This window comes from Ascaphus truei, chromosome 5, assembly GCF_040206685.1.
Source record: "Ascaphus truei isolate aAscTru1 chromosome 5, aAscTru1.hap1, whole genome shotgun sequence".
Classification (NCBI taxonomy): Eukaryota; Metazoa; Chordata; class Amphibia; order Anura; family Ascaphidae; genus Ascaphus; species Ascaphus truei.
The window spans coordinates 290,929,897-290,956,728 of NC_134487.1; the positions used below are offsets into that span (position 1 = coordinate 290,929,897).

A 26,832-nucleotide genomic window follows, 5' to 3' on the forward strand; every position below is an offset into this window, starting at 1 on the left:
GCAGCAACGCTGAAAAGAGCTTCTAATTTTGGTCTGGGTAGGTTACACCATGCTGCTCTAATTAATCCGCCCCACTTGATTGCATTTTGAATCCCCCCCCCCCCCCGTCCTCTTCCAGCCTTCGACTCAGTTCGCCACTTATTCTCACTTGTGTGCTTTAAAAGTTCAGTACGCCGTCTCTGGGGGAATGTGGCTCTCTGCCATCGGGAGGGGTGGTATATTGTGACTGACGGAACCTGCCCAGAACAATTTCCTAACCCCCCCCTCCCCCATGGGGGCATGTATGCATAGACCATAGGTGCAGATCCCTCACTCAATATGACCCATTCCAAAAGTGAGCTCATTGCTAAAGCAGATTACCAATCTCGTTTATTTTTTTTTCTAGCCATTTTAGACTTCATTTTTTTTTTTAAATACCCATAGTGTCCACGTCAACTCCATCCCATCAGGCGTCACAGCTGTTTTCCATAAGGCCTACAAAGGGTCTTATCTTATTGCTCTCAGACAAGATTCTTTGAGGTCTACTAACATCACTAAGTGGGAGAGGCTTCGCAGCCACATTCTTTTAGGGTTTTAGGCTAATTTCTCAGTAATAAAAACACAATAAAAAATAACGTGAGCAGGGAAAATGCTAGAGGTAAAAACAGATATCCTACTGTACAGTATGGTAAAGAAATCTTAAAACATTTAAAATTAACTTAAAAGGAGCCGTCCCTACATCTTTGTGTGTTTCTCATATGGAAATTGGTTAGTTGAATTCCTATTTAGGGATAATTGGGGTTCTTCTATTACATTTCCCCGCAGTGAAACTATATGGTGCTGGCGAGTTGCTTTACGCACTCCTAATTTAGAACGATGGTGTTCAGTTGGTTAGACGAGGGGTGTATGAAGTGTAGTTAACAGGTTATATTACTCCATTGTCAAATGGGACATCCAAGGTTTACTCACTCACTTCAGATTTGAGACTTATAGGTCAGGTAGGTTAGTCAAGAAGTAAATTACGTTAATATATTATTAGCTCATCAAGTGGGGCACACACAGTTTGCAGGCAACATTTCTAATTCATCACAAGGGGGTATTTTAGCATGGGGGTTAATTAATTCACATCCCATATGGGGATATTCCATAGGCGTAATCATTTTACTCGCTTCGCATTAGGAGGGATATACGCTGTTCGTGCAGGGGTGGCCAACTCCAGTACTCAAGGGCCACCAACAGGCCAGGTTGTCAGGATATCCCTGCTTCAGCACAGGTGGATCAGCCATAATGAATGTGCTTCAATCAGTGGCTCATTGGTGGAGCCACCTGTGCTGCAGCGGGGATATCCTGAAAACCTGACCTGTTGGTGGCCCTTGAGGACTGAAGTTGGCCACCCCTGTGTTAGTGGGTTAACTTACTCGCACATATTAACTTTCGTTCCAATTTACATTGCTTTGCTGCAGCCACATACGGTACATAGATAAACACACAAACTGCTCACCTTTACCACAGTAACATCTATGCCGGCTAAATGCAGTATAGGAGCAGCATTCTTCTCAAAGAGGTTCCTGGCTTTGCTAGAAAGGAAGGGGCAACATACATGTTTTACTGGAAAGAAGGAAGGTACCGTAGGAAGGCGAGATCTTTTTTTCTAGCAAACAGATCATTTACCGACACTATTTTCTTTACCTGTAGACTTCCATGACAGCACATGCTAAGGGACGATGCCCCTTCTTCATATACAGTAGATAGGGATCAGTCATGCAGTGTAAGCAGAGAGGATGTCCTACCTGGGACCTCTCTTAAATACAGTCTAAATAATTCCATTTGGCTTTACAGAGACAGTGAAGCAGAGACAACAAAAATGCAAACAATCAAGTTTATTCACCACATAACAAAAGGGCCATTTCTTATACGGAGGGAATCATGTGCTGCAATGGATGCCTACAGGAAGAGCGCATAGCGAATAAGTAAACTCCCTCTTTCCTGGGCATCTTCCCATGGCAGCACATGCTATGAGAATTATCATAGCAGTACGAGCAGAACGAGGGAGGACCACATTCAGTCCTCACGGTTGTACCACTTCTCTCCAACATGTGGTTTCTGCCAAAGCTTGGACATTAACTCTGCAATCCGTACGGATCACGTTTCTGCTCTGCAGATTTCCACTCTGTCCACCACCTTCACCGAGTAGCCCAGGGGTGCTCAACGCCAGGCCTCTCCCACGTATCTGGACAAAAGGTTCCACCTTACAGCCTCTCTGTTATCCTTCATAGTTCCATCATTTGGGATACCACCACCCGTGTGGCATGTTATCATTTTGCTATTTTGGGTGATTGAGAGCACACAGCATTTAGGGGCTTTTTTGATACTCTCTCTAGGATCTCACTCTGTTTCTGCCATATCCCTTTCCCTTAGGTGCACCCATCCCCAGGCTGTTTTAATTTACCTGTACCGACTTATGGTCGGAGCGAGTAGCTATTTTGGGTTTAGCTCCCTAAGGCTCTGCAATCCTTACATTAAAAAGTGCTTAGCTAGAGTCGAGCACTTTTTCTTAGCGTCAGGGATGAATTTGTTAGGCCGAGGATGGTTCTTGCCCTCTATATTTTCTGCTATCAGAGACATGGCTGCCTTGAGTACCCCTATTGCAGGGGTGGCCAACTCCAGCCCTCAAGTGCCACCAACAGGTCAGGTATTAGGGACATCCCTGCTTCAAGAAAGGTGGTCCAATCAGTGGCTCAGTCCACGGCAGCTACTGATTGAGCCACCTGTGCTGAAGCTGACCGGTTAAAAGCTGACCGGTTAGTAGCCCTTGAGGACTGCAGTTATCCACCCCTGCCCTATTGGAACTACCAATCTGCATTTTAAACGGAGCCCTCTTCCCCAATCAGTATACTCTTAAATAACCCTGTCTACCCACAGTCAGGTGAGAAAGGTCACACAATCTCATCACTTCTCAGTTCCCAGAGTCACAACCCTGACACTATATCAGACCTAACCTAAATATACTGATTGGGTTACCTCACCAATCCCCCCCCCCCCTTTCAATTTTCCGCTAGTGCTGAACTGTGCTATGTTTAGCTCCAGGGTTCTCGAAAAAACTGGTCTTCAGTTGCCAGTGGTTTATCTCAGATTCGGGAAATCAATATGGCCGCTAAATTGGCTAGGATCACAAGGGTCAATGGGAAGCTGCAACATCATCGGCGTGATAATGTTGCGGCTTCTTATTGGATGACCGTGGCAGCCATCTTCGAGTGTCCAGAATGACCACTGGCAACTCAAAATGTAAGTATCTCGGGAACATGGGGTTGGTCCCTGGAGCTAAAAACAGCGTATTACAGGTCCAGGGGACCCTTCCAGTTTGAATTCTGTTTTAAAGGGCTACACACGTAGCTATTACTTTGAAGGGCTACACACAGAGGACACTCCAAAGCAAAACGCATTCTCTCCTTGCTGAGTAACATGCAGAGCTGCAGTGTCCGGCATAAGAAGCTCTGGAGGTATCGGGCTTCCACTAAGTCCAATGCCCGATATCACTCAGCGCATCAGCATGTCGCACCAGCATGTCGCTCGTTCCCATGCGGTTCCTGTAGTGAGCGTGCAGAATAAGCTGAAGGATCAGCGGCAGTGCTCTCCGGGGGATCACTAATACCCCGTGCCCTTCTCCTGGTCTCCGGCATCCAGGGGAGGAAGGAAGGACAGGGAAGACAAAATCCTTCCAGGAACCAGCACCGAGGTAAAGAGAAAAATACTGTAGGCATGAAGGGTACCAGGTAGGATAGCCTATCGGCCTACACAAACATTAGTCCCTACCTGTAGGAAGAAGCGGCGGGTCCCATAGCGTGTGCCCACATGGAAAGACGCCCAGGAAATAGATTAATTGTAATGCCAAAGGATTTCAAAAAACAAAACTTGAGAGAATGAAGAAGACACCTGCAAAGCCTTACATAAGAAATATACCGCAGGCTTTGTCTAGACAGAGAGTAAAAAGCTGCTTTTCAGAGCAGAACCAGTACTATTTACTTTCCTACTGGCAAAAGGTGCCTACATTGCATAGCAGCGCAGACCTCCCAGCAGCAAAGGGGCCAACCTTTTGAGCGCCGATGGGGCTGCGACATATGATCACAACGTCACCAGATGATGTGAATGCAAACGACCCCCTCCCCTCGTAAAAAACAAGCAAGAAGTAAATGCCTGGCGTGTCAGAGCTCAGGATGCAGTAACTACGCTATGGGGCAATGACAACGTTACATTGATCTGTCCCTCTTCGGATTAAAAGTAAACCAATGTAAGGATTCCAGTCCAGGCTTTGGCTGGAACCCGCCCTTACCTGGCTGCTGTGAACATGTTGATTACTGGCAGCCTGCTCTATTGGCTGCACCTGTCCAAGGGCTTAAATAGCAGCCAGTGACTTCCAGCCCCTGCCTGAGCATTGTATATGTTTCCCTGTGTTCCTGGCCACCTTAGGTTCTAGTAGCTGAGCCTTCCTTGTTCCGGTTGCTGAGCCTTCCTTGTTCGTGAGCCATCCCTGCGGCTTCCCTGTTCCGGAGGCTAGCCGGTTGATTTGGAATCCCTGTTGCTGACCCCGGACTGTGACCCCGACCTCGCCGCCTGCCCTGACCCTTTGCCCGTTGCCTGGACTTTGCACCACTGCCGCCAGCCGTGACCTCCTGCCTGCTTACCGACTACGGATACTCTTACAGGACTCTGTCCCTGGGCTCTGGTCGGTTAATTTGCATCCCTACCTCAGCCCTGCGGGTCCGGTTCCGGATCGGAGACGAGCACCGTCACAACCAAGGACCAAGGTGGCATGTGTGATAGCAACAAAGTGAAGGATCAAAAAAGGCAGCCGCTCCTTAAGGGTACAGTACTCACCAGTAGGTTAAAGTAAAAAAACTTTAATTAAACTACATAAAAACAGATACGGTCCATAGACAAGACAAGAAAAACCTCCTCCCGCGCGTTTCGAACAGCTAGTGTTCTTTCTCAAGGCATGTTTGATAGGTTAAATGTAGCGGGGCACTTTGAAATCCTAATTTCCATGGGTTTTTTTTCCTCTTCAATCTTGATCTAATGTTTTTTGTTCGGTCCTGAAACTAACAGGTATATTGCTTTATCTTTGCATAGTAATTATGAAGCCATCATGAGTCAGACATCAATGAATTCCGCAAACGCAAAGAAAAAAAAAAAGGGTGCACGAAAACAGTTACTTTTAGGGTGATTCAATGTTTCGAAGGAAGCTCATTACACTGACATTTTATTGACCTGCTAAGTGGGATTGCACCTTTAATGAAGAGGGAAGAAAGTAGTTATTACCATAGGTTTCCTTTGCCCTTGGCTTGTTGCCCTGCCCTCGTAGGACACACAATACACTCATTTAAAAATAAATAAATAAAATCGGCAACCTGTAAGTAACGCAGGATACACACGGGCTGCACGCTTCCTGTTTTCCAGCACGCCTTTTGAACGTGCCGGCAGTGTGCACAGTCCTTACTCACCCTCTGCAAGCTGCCGGGTTCAGGAACACTGTTGCTTTCTTCACTGCAACACTGGGGTGAATGAGCTGGCTGCCAAAGACCTAAAAACAAGGGATGTCAGAAGCAGAAGTCAGAGAACCTGCCTGTGCATGAAGATACGCAGAGGCGGGGCTGGGGGCTTTGCGCGTCCAGTTATGCCGGTATCAGGACCCCCCTATTTCCTCTTCTGGCCGTCTAGTACACATTTATGCGGTTATGACAGCCAAATTAAATTGGATATGACAGAACATGGCACAAAACCAGTAAATGTAAATAAATAAACTAAAGCCGGTTAGAAAGACTTTCTGCGTTTGCTAAAAGTGGTTAGACTGGCTACAAAAACAGTATTAACATGCGAGATGAAACGGAGCCGATTAGCTGAAATCAACAGGTTTTTTTTTACGGAATGTTATTTAGTTTAGCAAAAGTTTGGTCGTTTTGGTAGAAAAATAGAATTGCAATAACCTTATTGTCGGGTGTTCGTATTTGGACTGCATCTTTTTAATTAAAAACTTTTAAAGCAAGTCTGCTATGTTTTCTTTAGTGATTATTTCCTTACCCTCCAATGTTAAAGGACTCCAGATTTATTTAATTATATTTAGTAGGTCGCAGAATTCAAATAATGTACAGTATATCACTAAATACATGCTATATTTAAATTACCTGTAAAAATGTCGTGATTTTTTTTGTGTGGTTTCTTAAACTGCTACTACGGCTCACTGGTCATTTAGCCTTTTCCATTTGCTTTTAATACAATGTTGCCTAACTTACGAGAGCCTTATTGCTTGAGAGATACTATTTAACAGGTTAGCGGGGTTAAATCACAGCGACCATCCAAATCCAATGACTTGTCATCTAGTGCTTCTCAATTTACTAAGGGGAGCATAAGAGTAGGGTTTAGCATCCCTCACAATGCCAAAACTGGTGTGCAGAAGGTATGCGGAACTGTGGGGGACGACATCGTATTTCCTTAATTGCTAAAACTGAAAGAAACATGGCCAGTGTTTTCCATACCTAAAGCAGCCGGACATACCTTCTCTATGGGACTTCTGCAGAGACTAAGAGGGTTTGATTGGCTTAAAAAGGAACCGCCTGAGAATCGGATGTACATGAAGCAAGGTGGGGTTTTGTAAGGCCACAAGCTTTGGTTTTGCAACCCAGTCGCAGATGGCACGAATGGATGAAACGGTTGGCGTCTGCAAAATTTACCTGTGCCTCTTCGCAGGCCGCCCTCCTCAGAATGTTATCGCTGTGAGGGGAGAGAGGGGGGGGGGGATAGAGAGAGAGGGGGGGGGGGGGGAGAGGGGATGGGAAAGAGAGGGGGGCAAGGGAAGAAGAGGGGGAGGGGGGGAGAGAAATGTTAGATATGGATCTGTAGTTTGCATTAATAACCTCACCTCAATTCAGTAACTTCTTGAGCAAGGCTCAGGAATACAATATAAGAGGCTGTGTATGTCGCTGCTTCAATCAGCGCTGGGCTCCTTGCATGTGAAAGCCGGTTGTGTCTGCCAAGCGTCCGCGTTCAGGGCTATGTTTTTGGGGGGACAGAGTCCCAGTACCTTTATTTTTTTAGGGATCAACAAGAAACTCCATGTAATGATTATTACAGTATTAAGAATGGGACTGGAATACTAGCTGGGAGTGGGGAAATGCTATTTTACAGCTGAATTATTCAACGTAGTTTAGGTCTAAAATCATGTTACTTTGCTTCAGGTCCAGGCCACGTTTTCCCTACATAAACACCACTGTTGACACAAGTGAAATGTAAGAATCGTCCACATCGCACACTGATGCAGGCTTCTTAGTCGCGTATGACTAAAGCTCCTAAATATCCTGGTTTTGCACGTGATGTGTCCGCTTAGCAAACGTAGGCAGACAAGCTTCATTACGGTAGGTCAGGAAAAACTGAACAGCAGAACCGGCTTCTTAAAAGCATCTAAACTGTGTTTTTCTCTTAAATAAAAGTACAGTATAAAAAAATCACATTTTAGGCTCTAGTCCAGGGGTGGCCAACCCCAGTCCTCAAGGGCCACCAACAGGTCAGGTTTTCAGGATATCCCTGCTTCAATGCAAGTGGCTCAGTCTTCGACTGTGCCACCCGTAACGTAGCAGGGATATCCTTAAAAGCGGAGTTAGTCCCCCCTGTTCCAGTCCATCCCCAATATATGGCTGGCCCATGTAAACCAGGTTGACTCTTTAGGTTTATGTAGGAAGTTTATGATGATGCAAAACAAAACAAAAAACCCTGCAAAGAATTAAGAAATCAATTAAAGGCTTCAGTTTTTTTTTTAAGCATCTAGGAACGCCTACTTTTTCCTATAAAAACTTTCCCCAAATACCGGACACATGGAATGGTTCTGCCCGATTCTGTACTCCGGCACACTGCAAAACAACCAAAGCCCTCGCAATAACCCAGTAAGGGTCCCCCATAAAGGAATATATTAATAGTGCTACTGATGCGGAGAAACCACTACTTGTTACTCTGGCATTATATCTGGCCTCGTGTCTCTCGTGTTTTTGCCACGTTCTGTATCTCTGAGGCCCAGATCCACGAAAAGCTGCTAAGCTTTAGCTCGCCGTTACTCCCACTCATGGGTTAAAGCTCAGCACCCTTTAGTGCATCTGGGCCTCAGTGTGTATATCCTTCCAGTCACTGAGTCCCCATTAAGTGTCTCCCCCCCCCCCACTGTTGGAACACTGCACTAAGGGACACATGTACCAGAGGGCTCTTGGCTTCACTTTAACGTCACACTGCTTCTCCTCCATCAAACACCACCTATTACTCCGGATTACCACTATAGAGCTACATCCACACAGAAGCAGTCATTCTGGTTGTTTTCAGACTAGAATTACCCCCTAGGGTTTAAAGAAAGTTATTGTGAGTACAAAGGTGCCAAAAACCCTTGTACAGTGTACAGCAAATACATGACTGTGCTCACAAGTGATATTTGTATCAGACAGGTCCACAACCCTGCCTTTCCCCATTACCTTCTTAGGCCTGGGACATAGTAGGTTCAGCCTCGCTGAGCCAGGCTGAGCAGATGCACTAACCCCCTGCATCTGTCATCAGCGCGGCTATAGTTTCCCCCTCCGCATGCGTGCTGATGCGTGCGGAGGCTCAGAAACTTTGCAGAGACAGGCAAGTTTCAAATTTGCCGCTCGGGGAAGCGATGTGAGCGGTCACGTGACCGCTCACATCCAATGGGAGCGAGGGACTAGCCCCGCCTCCCGCTCCGCGACACGCCTCCGCTCCGCCCCGACACGCCTCCGCCCGCCCCGCCCCGCCTCCGCCCGACACACCTCCGCTCCCTGACACGCCTCCGCTCCGCCCCGCCCCCAGACACGCCTCCGCTCCGCCCCGCCCCCAGAACGCTCTCACTGCCTCGCCTGCAATGACAGGAAAAAGCTCCATTTTGAGCAGGCGAGGCAGAGCAGGAGCGCGGCTGAACCTGCTATGTCCCAGGCCTTAAGCTACAGCCTGTGCCTGCGCTGCACGCGCACCTGCGAGGCTGGCAGCGCATGCAGCCGAGTCCCCCGGTCTGCAGTGAGCTGCAGGGGGAAAGACGGGGGGGGGGGGGGGGGTCGCGTGACGGGGCGCGGCCGTGACGTCACACAGCAGGTTCGTCCTCATTGGCTGAACCGCCGGGGGGGGGGGGGGGGCGTGGCCTAGCGCTCCGTTGCGAGTCTTGATCTCAATTCTCTTGAGAGTAGGAGTTTCTGACGACGCAGCCCGGCGGCCCCCCCTCGCAGCGGGCCCGGCCCCATTGTGGGGTGGCTCTTGTCCCTGCAGCGTCCGCCACAGCGCCACTTCCCTGGCATTTAATTTAAGTGCCTTCGGGAAGCGCGAGGGGCCTCTTGTAAACCCTGCGCCCCCCAGTTTGCGCACCCTTGATATAGTTACGCTATGGAGCCTGCGCTTCTTGTTATTGATATAGATATATTGTATATAGTCATATCTTTAAGCCCTTCACTCAAAGCCATTAGTTTCAGGTCCTTCTGGTGGTAGAGGGGTTAAGATGAGCTTGGTGCTCTATTTCCAGCCGAGAGGTTTCAATGCAGCTGCTTCCAAACACATACACTGCTTAAAAAGAAAAAGCTGAACAGGCCTTAAGGGGGATAAGAACATAACATATCTAATAAAAAAAAGAACCCCCCTCCGCATCTTCCCCCCCCCCGCCCTCCACTCCAACCCCAAAAAAACTGCAGGTCTTTGGGAAAATGAGAAACAAGACGGGACAATTATCGCCTCCGAGAGGCATTTGCTTTATGATGGAAAGAAAACGGTGGCAGCGGCTCGCCGAGTCTGATTCTGCAGGTACTTCATGACAAAATTACAGGGCTGTCAGACCCCAGCGGGAGGCGTCGCCTGCATGCTGCTTCCTACTTTCTTCTGCTATTCACTCTCCCTTGGCATGGAGAAGCTTCCCGCAGCCCGTTTAACCCCTTGAGTGATCAACAAATGTATTTCTCCCAGGCCCAGAGGCGCACACACTGGCTGAAACATTCAGGAATTTGTTGGGGCAGGGACACCTTTTCCCCAATGTTTTACTTTTAAGCGTTCTGCTGTTATTTGTATTATTCCTCCCTGTATTGCGTCTTGCATAATATCTCTGCATACCCCTGCTGGTGCTATATAGCTTAAAATACAGTGCTCAATGTCTTGTATAATATCATGCGTACACAGGCTGGTACTATATAGTTTAGAGTGTAAGCTCTTCGGGGAAGGAACTCCTTGTCCTATTGTTTTAGGTCTGAAGCGCTTATGGCCACTATGTGTTATATTATGTCACATGTATTACTGCTGTGAAGTGCTACACATGGATGGCACTATATAAATAAAGATATACATATATAGATCAAAATATAGTGCTCAATGTCTTGATCCAATTTCTTAATCTTCCTCGTGATCACATGGGATTGAAATGTTGAGTATTGCTCCAATAAAGGCCACTAGTATTTTACGGTTGTACATGTGCCTGGCGGCCTCTTGGACCACGAGGGATTATTTGTTGGTGTGGAGAAAAGCACAGACATTATTCAAGCGTCGGGAGTGCCCCGCACCTTATGTTTAAATTGCAGTGGTCAACAAAATTAGCTGGAGTTCAACGTCGCTGGTCAAAGAATGTGCAGTGGGAAAGGCTTCCTGAGGCCTCGGATAGAAAACGGGCGCAAGACGTCACCCGCGCCTGTACTAGAAGCGAACCGTGGCCTGTAGGACTGCGTGATGGGGGGCTGCACCACGCACGTGACCCGGCCATCGGGCGGCAAAATCAAATTATTTTGTTGCGTGAACAAATCAGACGCGCCGTCGCCCCAGCGCACGCGTGCTCAATGGCCGTCCTCATTGGAGGCACGGCCTTTTTTCCCGCTAAGGCTGGACGTGGCCTTAGAAAGATTCAGACACCCTGTAATGTAAGATATGACTTATTTTGATCTGCTGACAAATGTGTCTATCAAACAGATCAGCTACTTGTTTTTATCTGTTTGGGGACATTTCCAATTAGTATGAAAACAAAAAAGGAACAAAGCCAAGATAACAATGTTAAAGTGCGGCAAACAGGGTCATCATTAACATTAGTTAAATATTGTAACACCCACTCCAAAGCTCTTACTGATGAAATATTAAAAGTAAAAAATAAATAAAGTATATTTAAAAATACTGCTCCATTTTATGTGGTGGAAGGTTCAACAATTCTATATTTTGCTAATCCCTTCCAGCATTTCCAAAAACTAAGACCCCAAAAGTGACTAAAGATTGCAGACATGTCTTCTCGCACTGATTTGCAGTCAGGCTCTCTGTTTTTAAGCGTCCCACTGATAAAAATGTGCACTTTGCCATTAAAAATACAATTTATTGTAGGGTCCACATCCCCTAAATCTCACAAATTTCAGTCTTCATAGGTTGACATCCCTAAGGCTGCGTCCATAGAGGGGCAGATCGTGCGGACGCATCCGCATGCTGAGCGATCATACTGCCTAAAGGCAAATGATCGCGTCTATAAAGCGTGCGCGCGCGTGGGAGGGGGCGTGCGATGCGCGTGAAATCAGTCAAAACTGATTTCTCACGCGATAGGGCGGTCACGTGAGCGATTGGCCCAATGAGGGCGTCATTGTCCCGCCCATAGACACGCCCCCAGACGGCGAGCGTACTAAGGCCAGGGAAAGCACTCGCTTTCCCTCAGCCTCCACGTGGCTGCAGTGTCTATGGACGCAGCCTTAGATTGCTTGTTTTTTTTATTGTGATATTAAATTGCCGTGGTCTGACTGCAAGCTTTGAATCTGTGCTTACTTTGTACTATGGCAGATAAGATTTAGCCACTAAATGTCGCACGGTAGTTGGAAGTTGGCAGAGGAAATAATACTCACCAGTGTTTGCCGTAAATCCAGTTGCCTCCGTACGCCAGAAGGCAAAACCCTACTGTGCTTTTCTTCCAGTGGTTTCTGAGAGTCTTAAAGATGCGGACAACTCTCGCCATGGCGCCCGCTGACGGATACACCCCTTACAGGGAACTAAAAGGAAAGAAAGTTCAGTGAGAACGCTGCAACGTCGCATAAAGTTTGGAAACTGGTTACATGGCCCCATTCAGGGGAATTAATGATCTTGCATTTTAACATCTGCAGGTGTCACTGGGGTCTGCAATTTGCAGAAGGGACAACTTGACACTGAGTTATTGTTGACATTTTATGCGGTCATTTAAAGTTCACTACACAGTCCAAGCACCAAGAAATTGGTTCTCAGTCCTAAACCAGGCCACGTGTTCTTATGAAGCTCAGGATAAGACTAGGTCTTAGATAAGTATCTGAAGCTTGCATGGTGGGGTGGAACAAAGAAGAATAAATCAGAGTAGTTGCCATGTGAATACACTAATGCAGGATGAGCCTTTTTATACAAAAAAAAAAAAAAAACTAGAAAAAAAAATAAAGGGTTGACAATCTGCGTTAAACTAGTCTGTTCCTTATTATTCAATGTGTTCTCTGCTCTCTTAGTTGCAAAGGGAGGTAAAGTATTTTGGAATTGAGGTCTTTTTAAAATCATTTTCAGCTGATAACTCGATGCGTGGTGGAACAAGCACTGCTCTTTTAATGTAATATCAGTAGATTATCCTCAAAACATGATCTATTGCGGTACCCTGAGGAAAAGGTTAATATGAAGATAAGATTAATATAAGGAGAAGGCTGAGCACTGCTGTATTCCAGTCGCTACTGAAGACTGTCTGACCACTGTCTCTGCCGGTCATGCTGCTCTCGGTCAGTCAGACAAAATCAATGCATGGAAACAGCCTCATCGGAATAAAGTACAGCAATTGTGTGCTCCTCAGTAAAGGTGACCTTAATACTTCCACAAGTCGGACTGCAAGGAGAAACTAGCGCAGATCGTTAAATGCAGACACCTTTTGGAATTGAATGCCATTGCACAGTGTCCCCTCCTCCTCGTGTCTCAATCAAAGCTTTATTTGCACGCTCCATGTCCCTCATCAGTCCCACTACTCTTTTTCCCAATTATCTGTCATACTGCCTCTTTAACACCCATGTTCGCCCCCCTCTTTCACCGTGCTGTCTTGTCACGCTGCTTTCTCATCTGTCTCTGTCATCGTTCTGCTCTCTCCCCTGCACTCTTCCTGCTCTCTTCTCGCCTTCTCACATTCTGTTCTGTCTCTCCGTCCCCCTGCTCTCTGCTTTTCTGTCTCTCAACTCTCTCCTCGGTCACTCCACTCTCTCCCTCTTTCTCCCCATCACTCTGCTCTCTCCGACTCTCTCTCGTCCTTGGTCACACTCTCCTTCTCCCTCTGCTCTCTTCTTCTCCCTCACATTCTGTGTCACTCTGCACCCTGTCACCTTTCACTCTCTGCCGCTCAGCCCTCTCTCTCTTCTCTCTGTCACCCTGCTCTCTCTCTTCTCTCTGCCCCTCTCTCCTCACCTCACCTCACCTCACGTTGCTCTCCTTGCCGGCTCCTCTACGGTCCCAGCACACAGACCTCCCTACAGTCACTTCCGGTGTCCTGGATTCTCTTCCCCCCCCCCAGAAACCGGCACCCGGACAAGAAGTTCCACTCTCAGGAACGAAAGGTTTAGGAGGGGCTGCTAGCAAAGCATTGTGCAGCGGTAAATAAAAAGTACCGGGTGCCATCGCTGCGTCTCTTTATTTTCCTGGTTGTATTTCTTGGCTGACACCTCTCCGCTCCTCTACTCTGAGCCGTAATACTCAACGATGCCTTATCCCAGCGCTGGGGAACATATTAGTTTCTAATCAGTGGGATTAAAGCAGGGGTCCGCAATCTTGCGAGGAAGAACAGACGGGTTTTTTTTTTAAACTAAAATATTTTGAGAACCACAACACATATGATACTGTCCCCCTCTCTCATCTTCACCCACCTCTCTCACACACTCTCACACTCAATTCTCCCCCCCTCACACACACACTCAATTCTCCCCCCCCCCTCACACACAATTCTCACCCGCTCTCACACACACACACACACACACACACACACACACACACACACACACACACACACACACACACACACACACACACACACACACACACACACACACACACACACACACACACTTGACCTCCCCTAACACACACACACTCAATTCTCTCCCCACACACACTCACTTCTCTCACACGCCCACTCAATTCTCTCCCCCCCTCACACATACACACTAAATTCTCCCCCCTTCACACACACTCAATTCTCCCCCCACACACACTCAATTCTCCCCCCTCACACACTCAATTCTCCCCCCTCACACACACTCAATTCGCTCCCCCCTCCCCCCCACACACATGCTCAATTCTCTCCCCCATGCACACACTCAATTCAAGACTGTTGTCGACCCCTGGACTAAACCCTTCTCCAGGGCATGAAAGCAGGATCACAACATGTTGGATAAGGGAGTCAGGCTCAGGTTCACTAAGCTACATTTAAAGTGATGTTAACATACAGATGAAGAGTTAAATCAGGTAAACAGAGTTAACCCATCAGGTGCAACAGAAAATGGCATAGCCGCCGCTGCGTATGTATAATTGCTGTCATGAGGTAAGTAAGAACACAGTGTCAAATGGTATATATACTCTCTCTTTGCAACTGGCCCAGCCTTGGGCACCAAATGTATTGCTCTGGTACAACTCACTGTTATGCAGACTGTATCTCCAAATGAACCGCGTTGCACCGCCAACCCTCCCGCAACTGCACCGTCGCGGAGGGCGGTCACATGACCGGCGGTGATGTCATCCAAGAACGCTGCAGCCGCCCGGCGTGCTATCCGGCAATGAAGTACAGGAAATCTCTCCGACAGGAGCGGAGCACAGCCGTAAAGCAAAAGAGGACAGCTAAGGTGGTGACTAAAAAAGTTTAAACAAGCTGTTGTTCAATAAACTTTTTTAGTCACCACCTTAGCTGTCCTCTTTTGCTTTACGGCTGTGCTCCGCTCCTGTCTCCTGTTGGAGAGATTTCCTCCAACATACAAATGTAACCATTATTATTACACCAATTATTGGCCCATATGCACTGAAGGAGGCTAACATTTAGCCCGGCCTAAGTCCTATTCATTTGAATATGAGCCGTTGAACGATAAATAGCGTAATATGGCGCACAAATCGCACTTCTTTTGCAACCGGCGACTCCATTGCATTTAACAGAGAATGGCACAATAATTGGTTAAAACTTGTGCCAGCAGTAATGTGTTATCATGCAATAACGGCTACATCTGTAAGGTGTACAGATGTACACCTGGAGAATGTGGAACGTGGCAGATACCAGAACTCAACGTAACCTTATATGGGCATGTTAGCCATGGGCATTGTCTCAGATTGGCTCAGGCATTCCATATTCTCCAGAAGGAACCTTAGCGTTGGTTGGTGTATTGTGCCCTGATTACATTAGTGCCATGTTGGGCTGTCTCTGATTTGACTTGTTCAAGTTAGACTGACTATGGTGCTGAACTGGGTTGCCTCCCCAATCTCTTAGGTTGTATACCATGTTTTAGGGACCATATTTATATCCTACGCATTAGGGAGGTTTTATCATTGTATTGTACTGTATGTCTTTATTTATATAGCGCCATTAATGTACATAGCGCTTCACAGTAGTAATACATGTGGTAATCAAATAAATAACAGAAAATATAAATAACAGATCATGGGAATAAGTGCTTTAGACATAAAAGTAACATTAAGGAAGAGGAGTCCCTGCCCCGAGGAGCTTACAGTCTAATTGGTAGGTAGGTAGAACGTACAGAGACAGTAGGAGGGAGTTCTGGTAAGTGCGTCTGCACGCGGCCAAGCTTTATGTATCATGTGTTCAGAATACCCACAGTGCTATTCATATGCTTCTTTAAGCAAGTGTGTCTTAAGGTGGGTCTTTTAAGGTGGATAGAGAGGGTGCTAGTCGGGTACTGAGGGGAAGGGCATTCCAGAGGTGTGGGGCAGTCAGTGAAAAAGGTTTAAGGCGGGAGAGGGCTTTAGATACAAAGGGGGTAGAAAAAAAGAAAAGGAGAAAAAAGCGGAGCACTGCCAAAAATGGAGAAAGGGGCTGGGGCAAAAATAATTATTTATTGGGCATGATGGCCAAAAAGACAAACACACAAGGTTTAAAAAAACTCTGACGCGTTTCCCGCCGTGGAGGCGTTTTATCAAAGAGTACTAAGGTTCTCCCAGTGTCAGACTATATAGTGGTCACTATAAGGTATACGCCCTGATCTAAATCAAATGAATTAGATGATGGTCTAATGAATTATGCAATCAGCTGTGATTTGAAGCTGAAGCAAGGGTCTATAATAGAGGATGTTATCATAACCCTGACCATAATATGAGACTGCGAGAACCTGAGATAATAAAACAGATAACAGTAAACAAAATAACAAAAAAGAAGACTAATAATAAACATTGTAGCAACAAAGTATTAAGGAAATATGTCAATATAATGAAAACACATATATACAATACAATATGAAAAAACCTAATCAAATACATATATTAATGCTAAATAATAACTAATAACTTATCATAATGATAAAACTAAATATATATATAAAAGTGTATAATATGTATATACCAATATATAAACGTGAAAATATATAATATAGAATAAAAATGAATTATATAAATAAATGAATAAGTACATAAATCGTGATGTGATTAACCAACATAATTAGTGAAGTCTTCAAATATTTATAAACAATTTATACAAAATAGATTAAAAGAAAAATGATAAAAAACCCTATTACAAAAAAGTACATATGATATATAGTAGTCACCTGTGTATAACTGGAAAATAAGTAATAATTCTATTAAATGATGTAAACTAGATAAATAATTATAATAATGTAGTTTATATAAACTAATAATAAATATAATCATCAGGTAACATATCTTATAAATGTAATATATCTTGTAAAATTAATCTATACCAGATAATAAGGATATATATATATATATAAATGTGTATATATAAAATGGAAATAAGGAATAAAAAAGAAAAAATATATGAATCAAAATATAAGTCTAATAGAAGATATACATTAATCTAAAACATAAATAGCAAAAAATGTATATATATATCTATATATGAGCATGGATGACAGATTATAAAAAATGCTTCAATTCCCAGTCAATATTAATACCAGAGGGTTGCATGGTGTCCAAACTGTACATCCAGTACATTTCTTTTCTATTTAGTATGCCCAACCTGTCTCCTCCCCGGGTTGGGACATGTATATGATCTACCCTGAAAAGGAAAAGTTCTTAATGGTCCCCTGTGGGCATGTTGAAAAGTGCCTAGAAACAGGATGGGATTGATACCTCTTATTAATTGCACGGATATGTTCCATGATTCTTTTTTTGAGGGGCCTAATGGTGCGACCCACGTAACCCCTCCCACATCCGCATCTCAAAAGATATACTGTATAGCTAGAATTACAGTTGATAAAGGTATGTATAATATGCTCAGCCTTTGGATTAATACTGGTAATTTTTTTAATCTTATTAGCATATTTACAGATCCCACAATGTCCGCATGGAAAAAATCCCTTAGGGATATTCTTAATCCTTTTAAAATTAGTACTAGAGTCAAATAGACTAGGGGAGAGTGATGTGGCCAATGACTTAGCCTTCCTGAAAACAAATTTTGTTTTTTTGTCAAGAATAGATGCCAAATCATGGTCTAGTTTCAGAGTGTCCCAATGTTTGTGTATGATATATCGAATACGATCTGACTGTCTACTTTGTTGGGTAATAAACAATGGTGTAACCATATCTTCTTGTAGTGGTTTCTTTCTAGAGGAGTTCAGGAGGTCCCTTCTATATAGTTGTTTAACAGAATTTAAAGCATCTGTGATATGGGATATATTATAACCTCTAGATTTGAATCTGGAAATAAGATCTCTTGATTGAACATCAAATGATTCTTCTGTTGAACACAACCGTTTCAATCTTATAAATTGTCCTTTGAGTATACCTTTTTTGAGAAATTTGGAATGATTGCTGTCGGCTCTGAGATAGGAATTACACGCATTAGGCTTCCTATAAATATCAGTGGGGGGGGGGGGGGTAGAAAGAAGACATCCTTGAGAAGAACGCAAGAGTCTGGATGGTGCATAACGAGAAATTAGGGCTGAGATGTAAGGAGGGGCAGAAGAGAGTAAAGCTTTAAAAGTGAGGAGAAGAATGGAGTGTGAGATGTGGGATTTGATCGGAAGCCAGGAGAGGGATTTCATGAGGGGAGATGCTGAGACAGATCTAGGAAAGAGTAGAGTGATTCTGGCAGCAGCATTTAGGATAGATTGTAGGGGAGACAGGTGAGAGGCCGGACAGCAGGAGGTTACAGTAATCAAGACGGGAGAGAATGAGGGCCTGAGTCAGAGTTTTAGCAGTCGAGCAACAGAGGAAGGGTGTATCTTTGTTATATTGCGGAGGAAAAAGCGACAAGTTTTAGAAATGTTTTGAATGTGAGGGGCGAATGTGAGAGAGGAGTCGAGTGTGACCCCTAGGCAGCGTGCTTGGGCTACTGGGTGAATGATCGTAGTTCCAACAGTAATGTGGAAGGAGGTAGTAGGGCCAGGTTTGGGAGGAAGTATGAGGAGCTCTGTTTTAGCCATGTTGAGTTTAAGGCGTCGGAGGGCCATCCAGGATGATATAGCAGAGAGACATTCAGAAACTTTGGTTTGTACAGCAGGTGTAAGGTCGGGTGTTGAAAAGTATATTTGTGTGTCGTCAGCATAGAGGTGATACTTAAACCCAAAAGATGTAGAGGTTAAGGGAAGTGTACCTTTGATCTTATCTGTCTTTGAGAACAGGTTCACCCCCCCCAAATGTTGCAACCCCTTATTCCCCTATACCCTTTGTCTTTCCCTTCCCTCCTTCCCCTTCCCCCTCTTTCCCTCCGTACCCTCATGCTGCATTATATATTGTGGTTTATGATCTCATCAGTGAACATATTTCCATTGTAGTTTGGCTTTTGTTCAACACAGTATATATACACTTCACGCACACTGTACATATGTGTACATTGCCATACACATTTATTTACATATTAAAATATCAATTGGCATATCCATTATTTTTTTAATTCATTTTTGGAGGGCTGGGCACTTCCCTTTTCTGTGTTCATTGAGTTTGTGGAGGGGTAGGGTCCCTCCCTGTTCCCATTGCACCAGGGGTGACGTAATCCCGTATAAACTGTCTATCCTCCATACTTTTTGTACCATTCATACATGTCGCACCCGATTTATGGCTGGCCCAACTTCCAGGTCAGATGGGCCACCCTCCAACGCCAGGCTGGAAGAGTTACTCCCGCTGCCACGACAGTACAACCAAGTTTTATGCCAGTTACAAGGTTTTGTTTCTTCTTTGCAACCGTTATTTCAAATGTGATGCAAGTAAGCTCATTGCAGCCTAAATGATACTCATTCCACATGTACTCAGGTCTCATAAGGTTAACTCTACATTATCCAAGTCATTCCTAACTTTGGTGTTACTCTCAGCCGGGAGGGAGGGAGAGAAAGTAGCTAGCTCAGTGAAATAAAGATGGTTCCTGTTGTAGGTAATGTCACGTTGTGCTGTTTTAACATAGTTCAGTTAATCTGGGCTTCAGCCCGAGCGTCGCTTGTTCTAAGTAGAGATGACAACCTCCAAGGACCAAAATCGGTGGGATTTGGGGGGTTCTGGACCAAAAAATTAATTTTAATGGAAAAGTGCTGATTTTTAACATTGAGACTCCAGTGACGTTGAGGCTAAAAATGAACGAGACGGGGATCGAGCAAGGCCTCTAAGTTCCCTTACCTTGTATCCGACGGCTTTCGTGCGATGTGGCGCCGTGGCATAGCAGCGTCAAATGTCGGGGTCACAGGACGTTGTGTTTCCATGGCAACGTGACAGAACGCTGGAGACAAGGTTAGGAGGGGGGCGCGAGCCTGGGGGGTGGTGGGGGGTAAGAGAGCAGGCAAGGGGCACAGGAAAATGTTTGTGCACACGTGGTCTAAGGGAGTCTTTAAAGCTGCAGTTCAGTCTTTTTTTTTTTTTAATTATTTTTTTTACTTCAATAGTTTCATATGGGCAATCTCTAATTACCTAAAGAACTGTATAGCTGCCGGTCAATTCGTTCTCCATGTATTGATCGGCAAAATTTGGTGACATAATTAGTGAAGGGATCTGTTTTTTTTCTGCTTCTGTCTCTCAGTGGAAGCTCATGAATATTCATGAGCACTCCTGCACTGACATGTGCAAGAGGGAGGGCAGGGCTGACAAAGGGGTGTGCCAGGGCTTGTGACGGGACATGAAGGGGCAGTGCCTTAGTAAATGGCTGTTAAAATAGAATACAAGAAAATTGGTCTTTCAAAGTTGATTTTTTTAAAACAGAAAATGCTAAAAGTATTTTTTCTTACTACAGAACTGATTTATTAAAAAAAAACACACATGCAGGATATTGCCTGAACTGCAGCTTTAAAGCCTCACACGTTTTATGAAAAAGAGAGACACGTGAAGTGTCAAATGTTTTGCAATCTATGATAGGGTAACCAGAATTTCTCTCCCTCCCCCCATTCTTTCTCTCCTTCCTCCCCGCATTCTCTCCATCCCCATCCTCTCATTCTATCATTCCTCTCATTCTCTCCATCCCCATCCTCTCCTTCCCTCCATCCCCATCCTCTCCTTCCCTCCATCCCCATCCTCTCCTTCCCTCCTCCATTCTCTCTCGCCCTTCCCCATTCTCTCTTTCTTTCCTCCCTCATTCTCTCACTGCCCCATTATCTCCCCCTCCCCACTGTCTCTCTCTCAGGAGGAGGAGGGGGAGGTTTTTCTTTAAGGACACAATCAAAACAAAGCAATGGCTGCAGCAGAGAGACTGGGTACTAAAATATGTCCCAAATTGACCGAAAGAGGCTCTATCCTCCCTCCTCAGCATTTCTCTCACAATAAATACAGGTTTTAGCTTCTGAATTGCTACAAGGAAAGGCAGTTTAACCGTCTGGAAAAAAAAGTGACTTTCAAATTGAGATCACCCATTCTGGCATTCACTTAACCTAAAGGTGTTATTGGATTTAAATCTAAAATGTTAAGCGCAGTTTAGCTTCAGGAAATGTCAGAAGATTCAAACTCTTGCTACGCCTGCAGGGGGAGAGTGGGGAATAAATTAAACTATCTGGTGTTTTGTTTGTTTCAGTGTCTGGCTGAATTATACTCAATTACCACGGCTATAATAGATGCAAGATATTCATTAGAATTCATTACCAGTTCAGTAAATCATTACAAGTCCATTGGCCAGTAAATCTTGCTTTTGTAAAAAAAAAAAAAAAAAAAATTAAATTAAAATGAACCAATTCCCATTCTACCATTTATTGTGTTTTAATCTCGTTAGGTATTTCAATGATGGAAATCACAGTGGCCGACTTGTGACGGCTTCCCTCTAAATCCCACTCGGCATAGCGTATCAATGACAAAAAGTCTGCATACGTTTATTCAGAGCGTTGAAACAAATACACACACAAAAAAAGGCAAATCTAAAATAAAATGTCTGATATATATATCTTTCTTTTATTTTCTGCAGTCAGGCAGCAACTAACATTGATTTGTGATAGTCAGTTTCATTAAAAAGTGCATAGTGTTCATCGCTAATCTCTCTGTCATGTCCATCGCTTTTCTTTTTCTTCTTGAGGACAAGGGTTGTGCTATTTCAGATAAAGCAGAAGCCAGAGTGATCAGCAATCAGTCTCAATGCTCTTCAGCCTCCCAGGGTCACCAATCCAAGGTCCTCCCAGGCTCACTAATCCAAGATCCTCCAAGGGTCACCAATCCAAGATCCTCCCAGGGTCACCAATCCAAGGTCCTCCCAGGGTCACCAATCCAAGGTCCTCCCAGGGTCACTAATCCAAGGTCCTCCCAGGGTCACCAATCCAAGGTCCTCCCAGGGTCACCAATCCAAGGTCCTCCCAGGGTCACCAATCCAAGGTCCTCCTAGGGTCACCAATCCAAGGTCCTCCCAGGGTCACCAATCCAAGGTCCTCCCAGGGTCACCAATCCAAGGTCCTCCCAGGGTCACCAATCCAATGTCCTCCCAGGGTCACCAATCCAAGGTCCTCCCAGGGTCACCAATCCAAGGTCCTCCCAGGGTCACCAATCCAAGGTGCTCCCAGGGTCACCAATCCAAAATCCTCCCAGGGTCACCAATCCAAAATCCTCCCAGGGTCACCAATCCAAGGTCCTCCCAGGGTCACCAATCCAAGATCCTCCCAGGGTCACCAATCCAAGATCCTCCCAGGGTCACCAATCCAAGGTCCTCCCAGGGTCACCAATCCAAGGTCCTCCCAGGGTCACCAATCCAAGGTCTTCCCAGGGTCACCAATCCAAAGTCCTCCCAGGGTCACCAATCCAAGGTCTTCCCAGGGTCACCAATCCAAGGTCCTCCCAGGGTCACCAATCCAAGGTCCTCCCAGGGTCACCAATCCAAAATCCTCCCAGGGTCACCAATCCAAGATCCTCCCAGGGTCACCAATCCAAGATCTTCCCAGGGTCACCAATCCAAGATCCTCCCAGGGTCACCAATCCAAGGTCCTCCCAGGGTCACCAATCCAAGATTCTCCCAGGGTCACCAATCCAAGACAGCCACCCTAGAATCCTGGGACGAAAAATTCAGATGTATTTTGGGTCCTGTAGCTATTTACTACCAGGTGTACCTATCGTACCTACGTCTGCCAGTGTGAGAGCAGGAAAGAGCCCACTGACTATCTCTTATTGGTTGTAACCCAGAACCTTCAGCTGGCATACTGATAACATACTACATGTGAAATAATAATAAGATCTTAGAATATCAACTTTGTTGACTAGCAAGAAGTCCTGAGTAGTGCCAGATTTATTTAGCAATATTTTGTATCTGGATTTTTGACCTTGGAGCACCCAGGCCTATTCTACTACACCCGCGATTGACCTCTCCCTCTATTTTCTTATGTACATAAAGAGAAATATTCAATAATAGTTATGCAGTAGAGTCCTGATTATCCCACCTTCGGTTATCCAACTTTCCGTTTTATCCGACATCCCCTTCCCCCTCTTCACGCTTACCGGAGCGGCGGCAGAAGACCATGGGAGCGGAACAGGAGGAAGACAGCTGGCGAAGGGAGAAGAGAACCATGTCAGCGGAGGGAATTAGTTGAGAGAGCGGGGGGCGTCAGGAGAAGACGTAATCGGAGCGGGAGCAGAGCAGCACAGGAGAACAGCAGGGGAGGAACGCGCTGTAACACCGGAATTCAGACGCCGGTCAACTTATAATAATAAAAATACTACGTACATTCCGTGGAGTAAAAGTCTGAATAGGGACTACGTAAGGACAAACTGCATACTGACTCTCTATTCCTGAGTGGAGGTTACGTAAAAAGTTAATTTAAACTACAAAACAAACACAAACAGTATTTTAAAACTTCAAAAAGTAAAAACTAATGGAGGGGTTAATCTCTAAAATGTTAAGAACTATAACGAGGCTGCCGTGTTAAGATATGCAGTAGATTGCATTACCGACAGGAGCACATATACACATATACAGAATATGACCAACAATTTTCCCCAGATCTAAATCTAATAAACACACTGAACAGCCCACTGAAAAATAATCCCGGGGAAATTAAGGAGAACCCACTCATTGCTGCTATATATATAAAACCTGGCAAAGGAGCAGGAAAAAATTGGTATGGAATACAATGTTTTTGCTGTAGCTTCCTTTAATGAGAAATATTTTTATTTGTAAAATGTTTTACGAGAAAGTAATACCTTTCTCCTCCCTGCTGTCACACGGTAGCAGGAAGCTGTTTATTTATTTCAGCATTACCATGTATTTATCTCCTACCTCCCTGAGTACTGATCCTTTAGAGATCAACTCTGACAACAGAGTTGGTGTTGGGTCAGTACTGTTTACCACCTTATAGATAGATTGGTTATCATACACACCACCTACCTGAGAGACGCTGAACAGACTTTATACCTACCTGATCTGAGTGAGCCCTACCGTTGTTACTATGTATGTGAGCCTCGTATGTTATACCCACATTGTGGTCAGGGACTTATTGCTTTGCTCCCTAGACTCATAATCACTTCCCCTAGGGCTATATTCATTAGGTAGTGATATTGAGCTGATTATATACAGACCCTATGTTCTATCATCTATCTACAGTATTCCTAGCTCTGTACTAGCTATATTATTAGCCAGGATCCCATTCATTCAGCCAGTCACACTACCTCATTGTTTTTTGGCAGACCTGGCTAGGGTTCCTTATGTATGCTAGAGTGCTGTATATTCTGCGTATTAGGGATTGTTTATACTGGCACATACTGTTACAACAGATTTTATACCTACCTGATCTGAGTCAGCACTACCGTTGTTACTATGTATGTGTGCCTAGTTAGTATGTTATACCCACATTGTGGCACATACTGTTACAGCAGCGACATTTAGGGTGCTTTGGTTCATTTGGACAGTGACTCACCATACTCACTGGTCCAAACTGCAACATACATTAATAGAGGATATTTGCAGTCAGCATTCATTGACCCAGAACACCACATTCAGTGTTCATATGAAGGATCTAAACGTTTAATTCTTATTTTATCACCCATTATTTTAAATTATTTGAATAAAGTGTATGTTTTAAAGTGTTCACCATACCACCTATGTGTTTAGAGTGCCCTTACTAGGTTCTTTCTCTCCGGTCTGTTGTTATATGCACTTACCTAGGGAGCACCGACACATTTACATTTAGATAGTTGCAGGGGTTCCCTCTTTTGTTACCGAGAAAGTAATACATTGGGAGTTACCTTTCATTTTCAAGTATGTCCTGGGCACAGTTATGATAACAATACATGGTTACAGTAAATGAACAGGGTTATGCATTATATTTAAAGACATTTCACAAAGAGTTACAGATAATATATATTATAGGCGGATGTAACAGTTACTGACCAGCTTTAGTTTTGAAAGAATTTAGACCAGTGGCGGCTGTGAGAGTCTCCGGTAGACTGTTCCAGTTGTGAGGTGCACGGTAAGAGAAGGAGGGGCATCCAGATACTTTGTTGAACCTTGGAACCATGAACTGTCAACAGTATCGCTTTCCGAGAAGGAATGGCTGAGTTTCCATTTTCATTGTGGGCAAAAAAAAAAAAAAAAGCCTGAAACAAATCAGCTATTTATAAATAAATTGGATCATTCCGTCCAGTGTTCCCATATCTTAAGGAAAAATATAACATGAATATACACATTTCTATGCATATCTGTTGTCAGGGTTATTATGTGCAAGAGGTGGACAGCTCTCTCAGGTAGATTTCGGAAACCCTTTGGATCACTTGATACATTTACCATTGTCGCAAAGGATTTCGACTTCTACAATGTAGAACTGTACCAGAAAAGATCAGGATTAAAACGAACACCTAAGGAGGGTTACAAAAATGGCAAATTATTCAATAAAACGTTAAAATTAATCCCTGCCTCAATCTATCAAGAGATGATATCATCGCTGTGGAGGTAAAAGTAATTAACTACATTGTTTGCGTACCGAGGAAAAGGCGATTAATGTTCTGACATTATTTCAAAATCATACTTAATGAGTTTTATGTTTTGCTAACTCTGAACTATGACTAAATAGGCACTTCATTTCAATAGAAATATCAAGAAATTCCAAGTCAGGAAGTAATGCATTTAGTGAGTTTTTGCCAAAAAAGCACGTAATGAGTTTTACCTCTATAACAACGATATATAAGATGATGCATGGAACATATCTCACAAAGTAAGTAGTACACCAAAAAATAACAGATAATGATAAGTGCAAGGAGTGCTCAGCCCCGGCTGGGGACTTACCGCGCTGGGGACTTACCGCGCTGGGGAATTACCGCGCTGGGGACTCCGGGCGCTGTTTCTGGGAATGTGCAAAAAGGTATAACTTCTGGGAAGAAGTCCGTAATTACTGCTTTGAGATGATAAAACTGAAATTTGGGCTTACTCTTAGCTGGGCTATTTTTGGAACGATCCAAAATCCCTGAAGATACAGATCAAATAATAGAGAAACACATTAAATTCTCAGCGAAACTCGCTTTCGCTGATAAGAATGCAATATTATAATGCCCTGTCTGGTTATTCCTTTTTTTTACATCTCTGTTAAGCTCTTGGAATCTCTGGAAGGCCAGGTCCTCAGTGGCCGCTGCAGCGCGCGCTATGGCGTGCTCGCCGCACACCAGATACACACCTCTATCAGGCAGGCCCCAGTAGCTTCTTGTGTCGGCGCTCACGTATCGCGCTGGCGGGGAAGATGAGAATTTTGTCTTCCCATGCCGCGATCACGTGATCAGCGGGCAGCCAATGTAAGGGCAGATATGCCCCATCATGGCTGCGCACCATCATGGCCACGCCCCCCGCACATCCCATCGCTTCCCTACAGACCGCAGATTGCGGCTTTTATCTGTGCACGCGCTGCCGTGTCGGCAGGCGCGCGTGCCGCAGCATACACTGGAGTCGTAGCCTTACTCAGCATCGCTGACCTGAGGAAGAGAGGAGAACTCACGAAAGCTTGTCTTATAATATCAATCGTTAGTCCAAATAAAAAAGGTACCAGCTAACTCTGAAGTGCTCATTTATTCTGCACTAATGGTGGATCAGTAACACACCACCAGAACCAAACATGGTAAAAGAAAAATGAATGTCCGTGTTTAAGATAGAAACCGTGAAAAACATGGACAGGCAATCAGACACATCTTTACATACAAGGATGTATGTTACTAACACACTGCCAGACGAAACAAAGCAGCATATAATAAACAGTTTAAAAAATACAGCTTGGTTCTGGCCCAGAATCCTGAGCG

The 26,832-nt window shown here is 44.7% G+C and overlaps 1 protein-coding gene across 8 annotated transcripts in view; it reads right to left on the reverse strand.

Moving 5' to 3' along the window:
- The window catches only part of AGK (acylglycerol kinase), a 49,688-nt gene extending 24,672 nt beyond the window's left edge, over nt 1–25,016 (reverse strand). Inside the window, exons 1-6 of one of the 8 annotated variants that reach the window (XM_075602622.1) lie at nt 24,944–25,007; nt 22,998–23,101; nt 11,862–12,005; nt 6,705–6,744; nt 5,478–5,557; nt 1,481–1,556 (exon numbers count right to left, since the gene is read on the reverse strand). In XM_075602622.1, coding sequence (XP_075458737.1) covers nt 1,481–1,556; nt 5,478–5,557; nt 6,705–6,744; nt 11,862–11,971 — 306 coding nt within the window. In that variant the 5' untranslated portion in view covers nt 11,972–12,005; nt 22,998–23,101; nt 24,944–25,007. Of the gene's footprint in view, nt 1–1,480; nt 1,557–5,477; nt 5,558–6,704; nt 6,745–11,861; nt 12,006–12,886; nt 13,007–13,045; nt 13,295–13,331; nt 13,393–13,413; nt 13,504–22,997; nt 23,102–24,943 lie in introns of those variants that run through there. The other 7 variants (XM_075602623.1, XM_075602620.1, XM_075602619.1 and 4 more) reach the window with 7 other exon arrangements.
- Nucleotides 25,017–26,832: the final 1,816 nt, after the last annotated feature.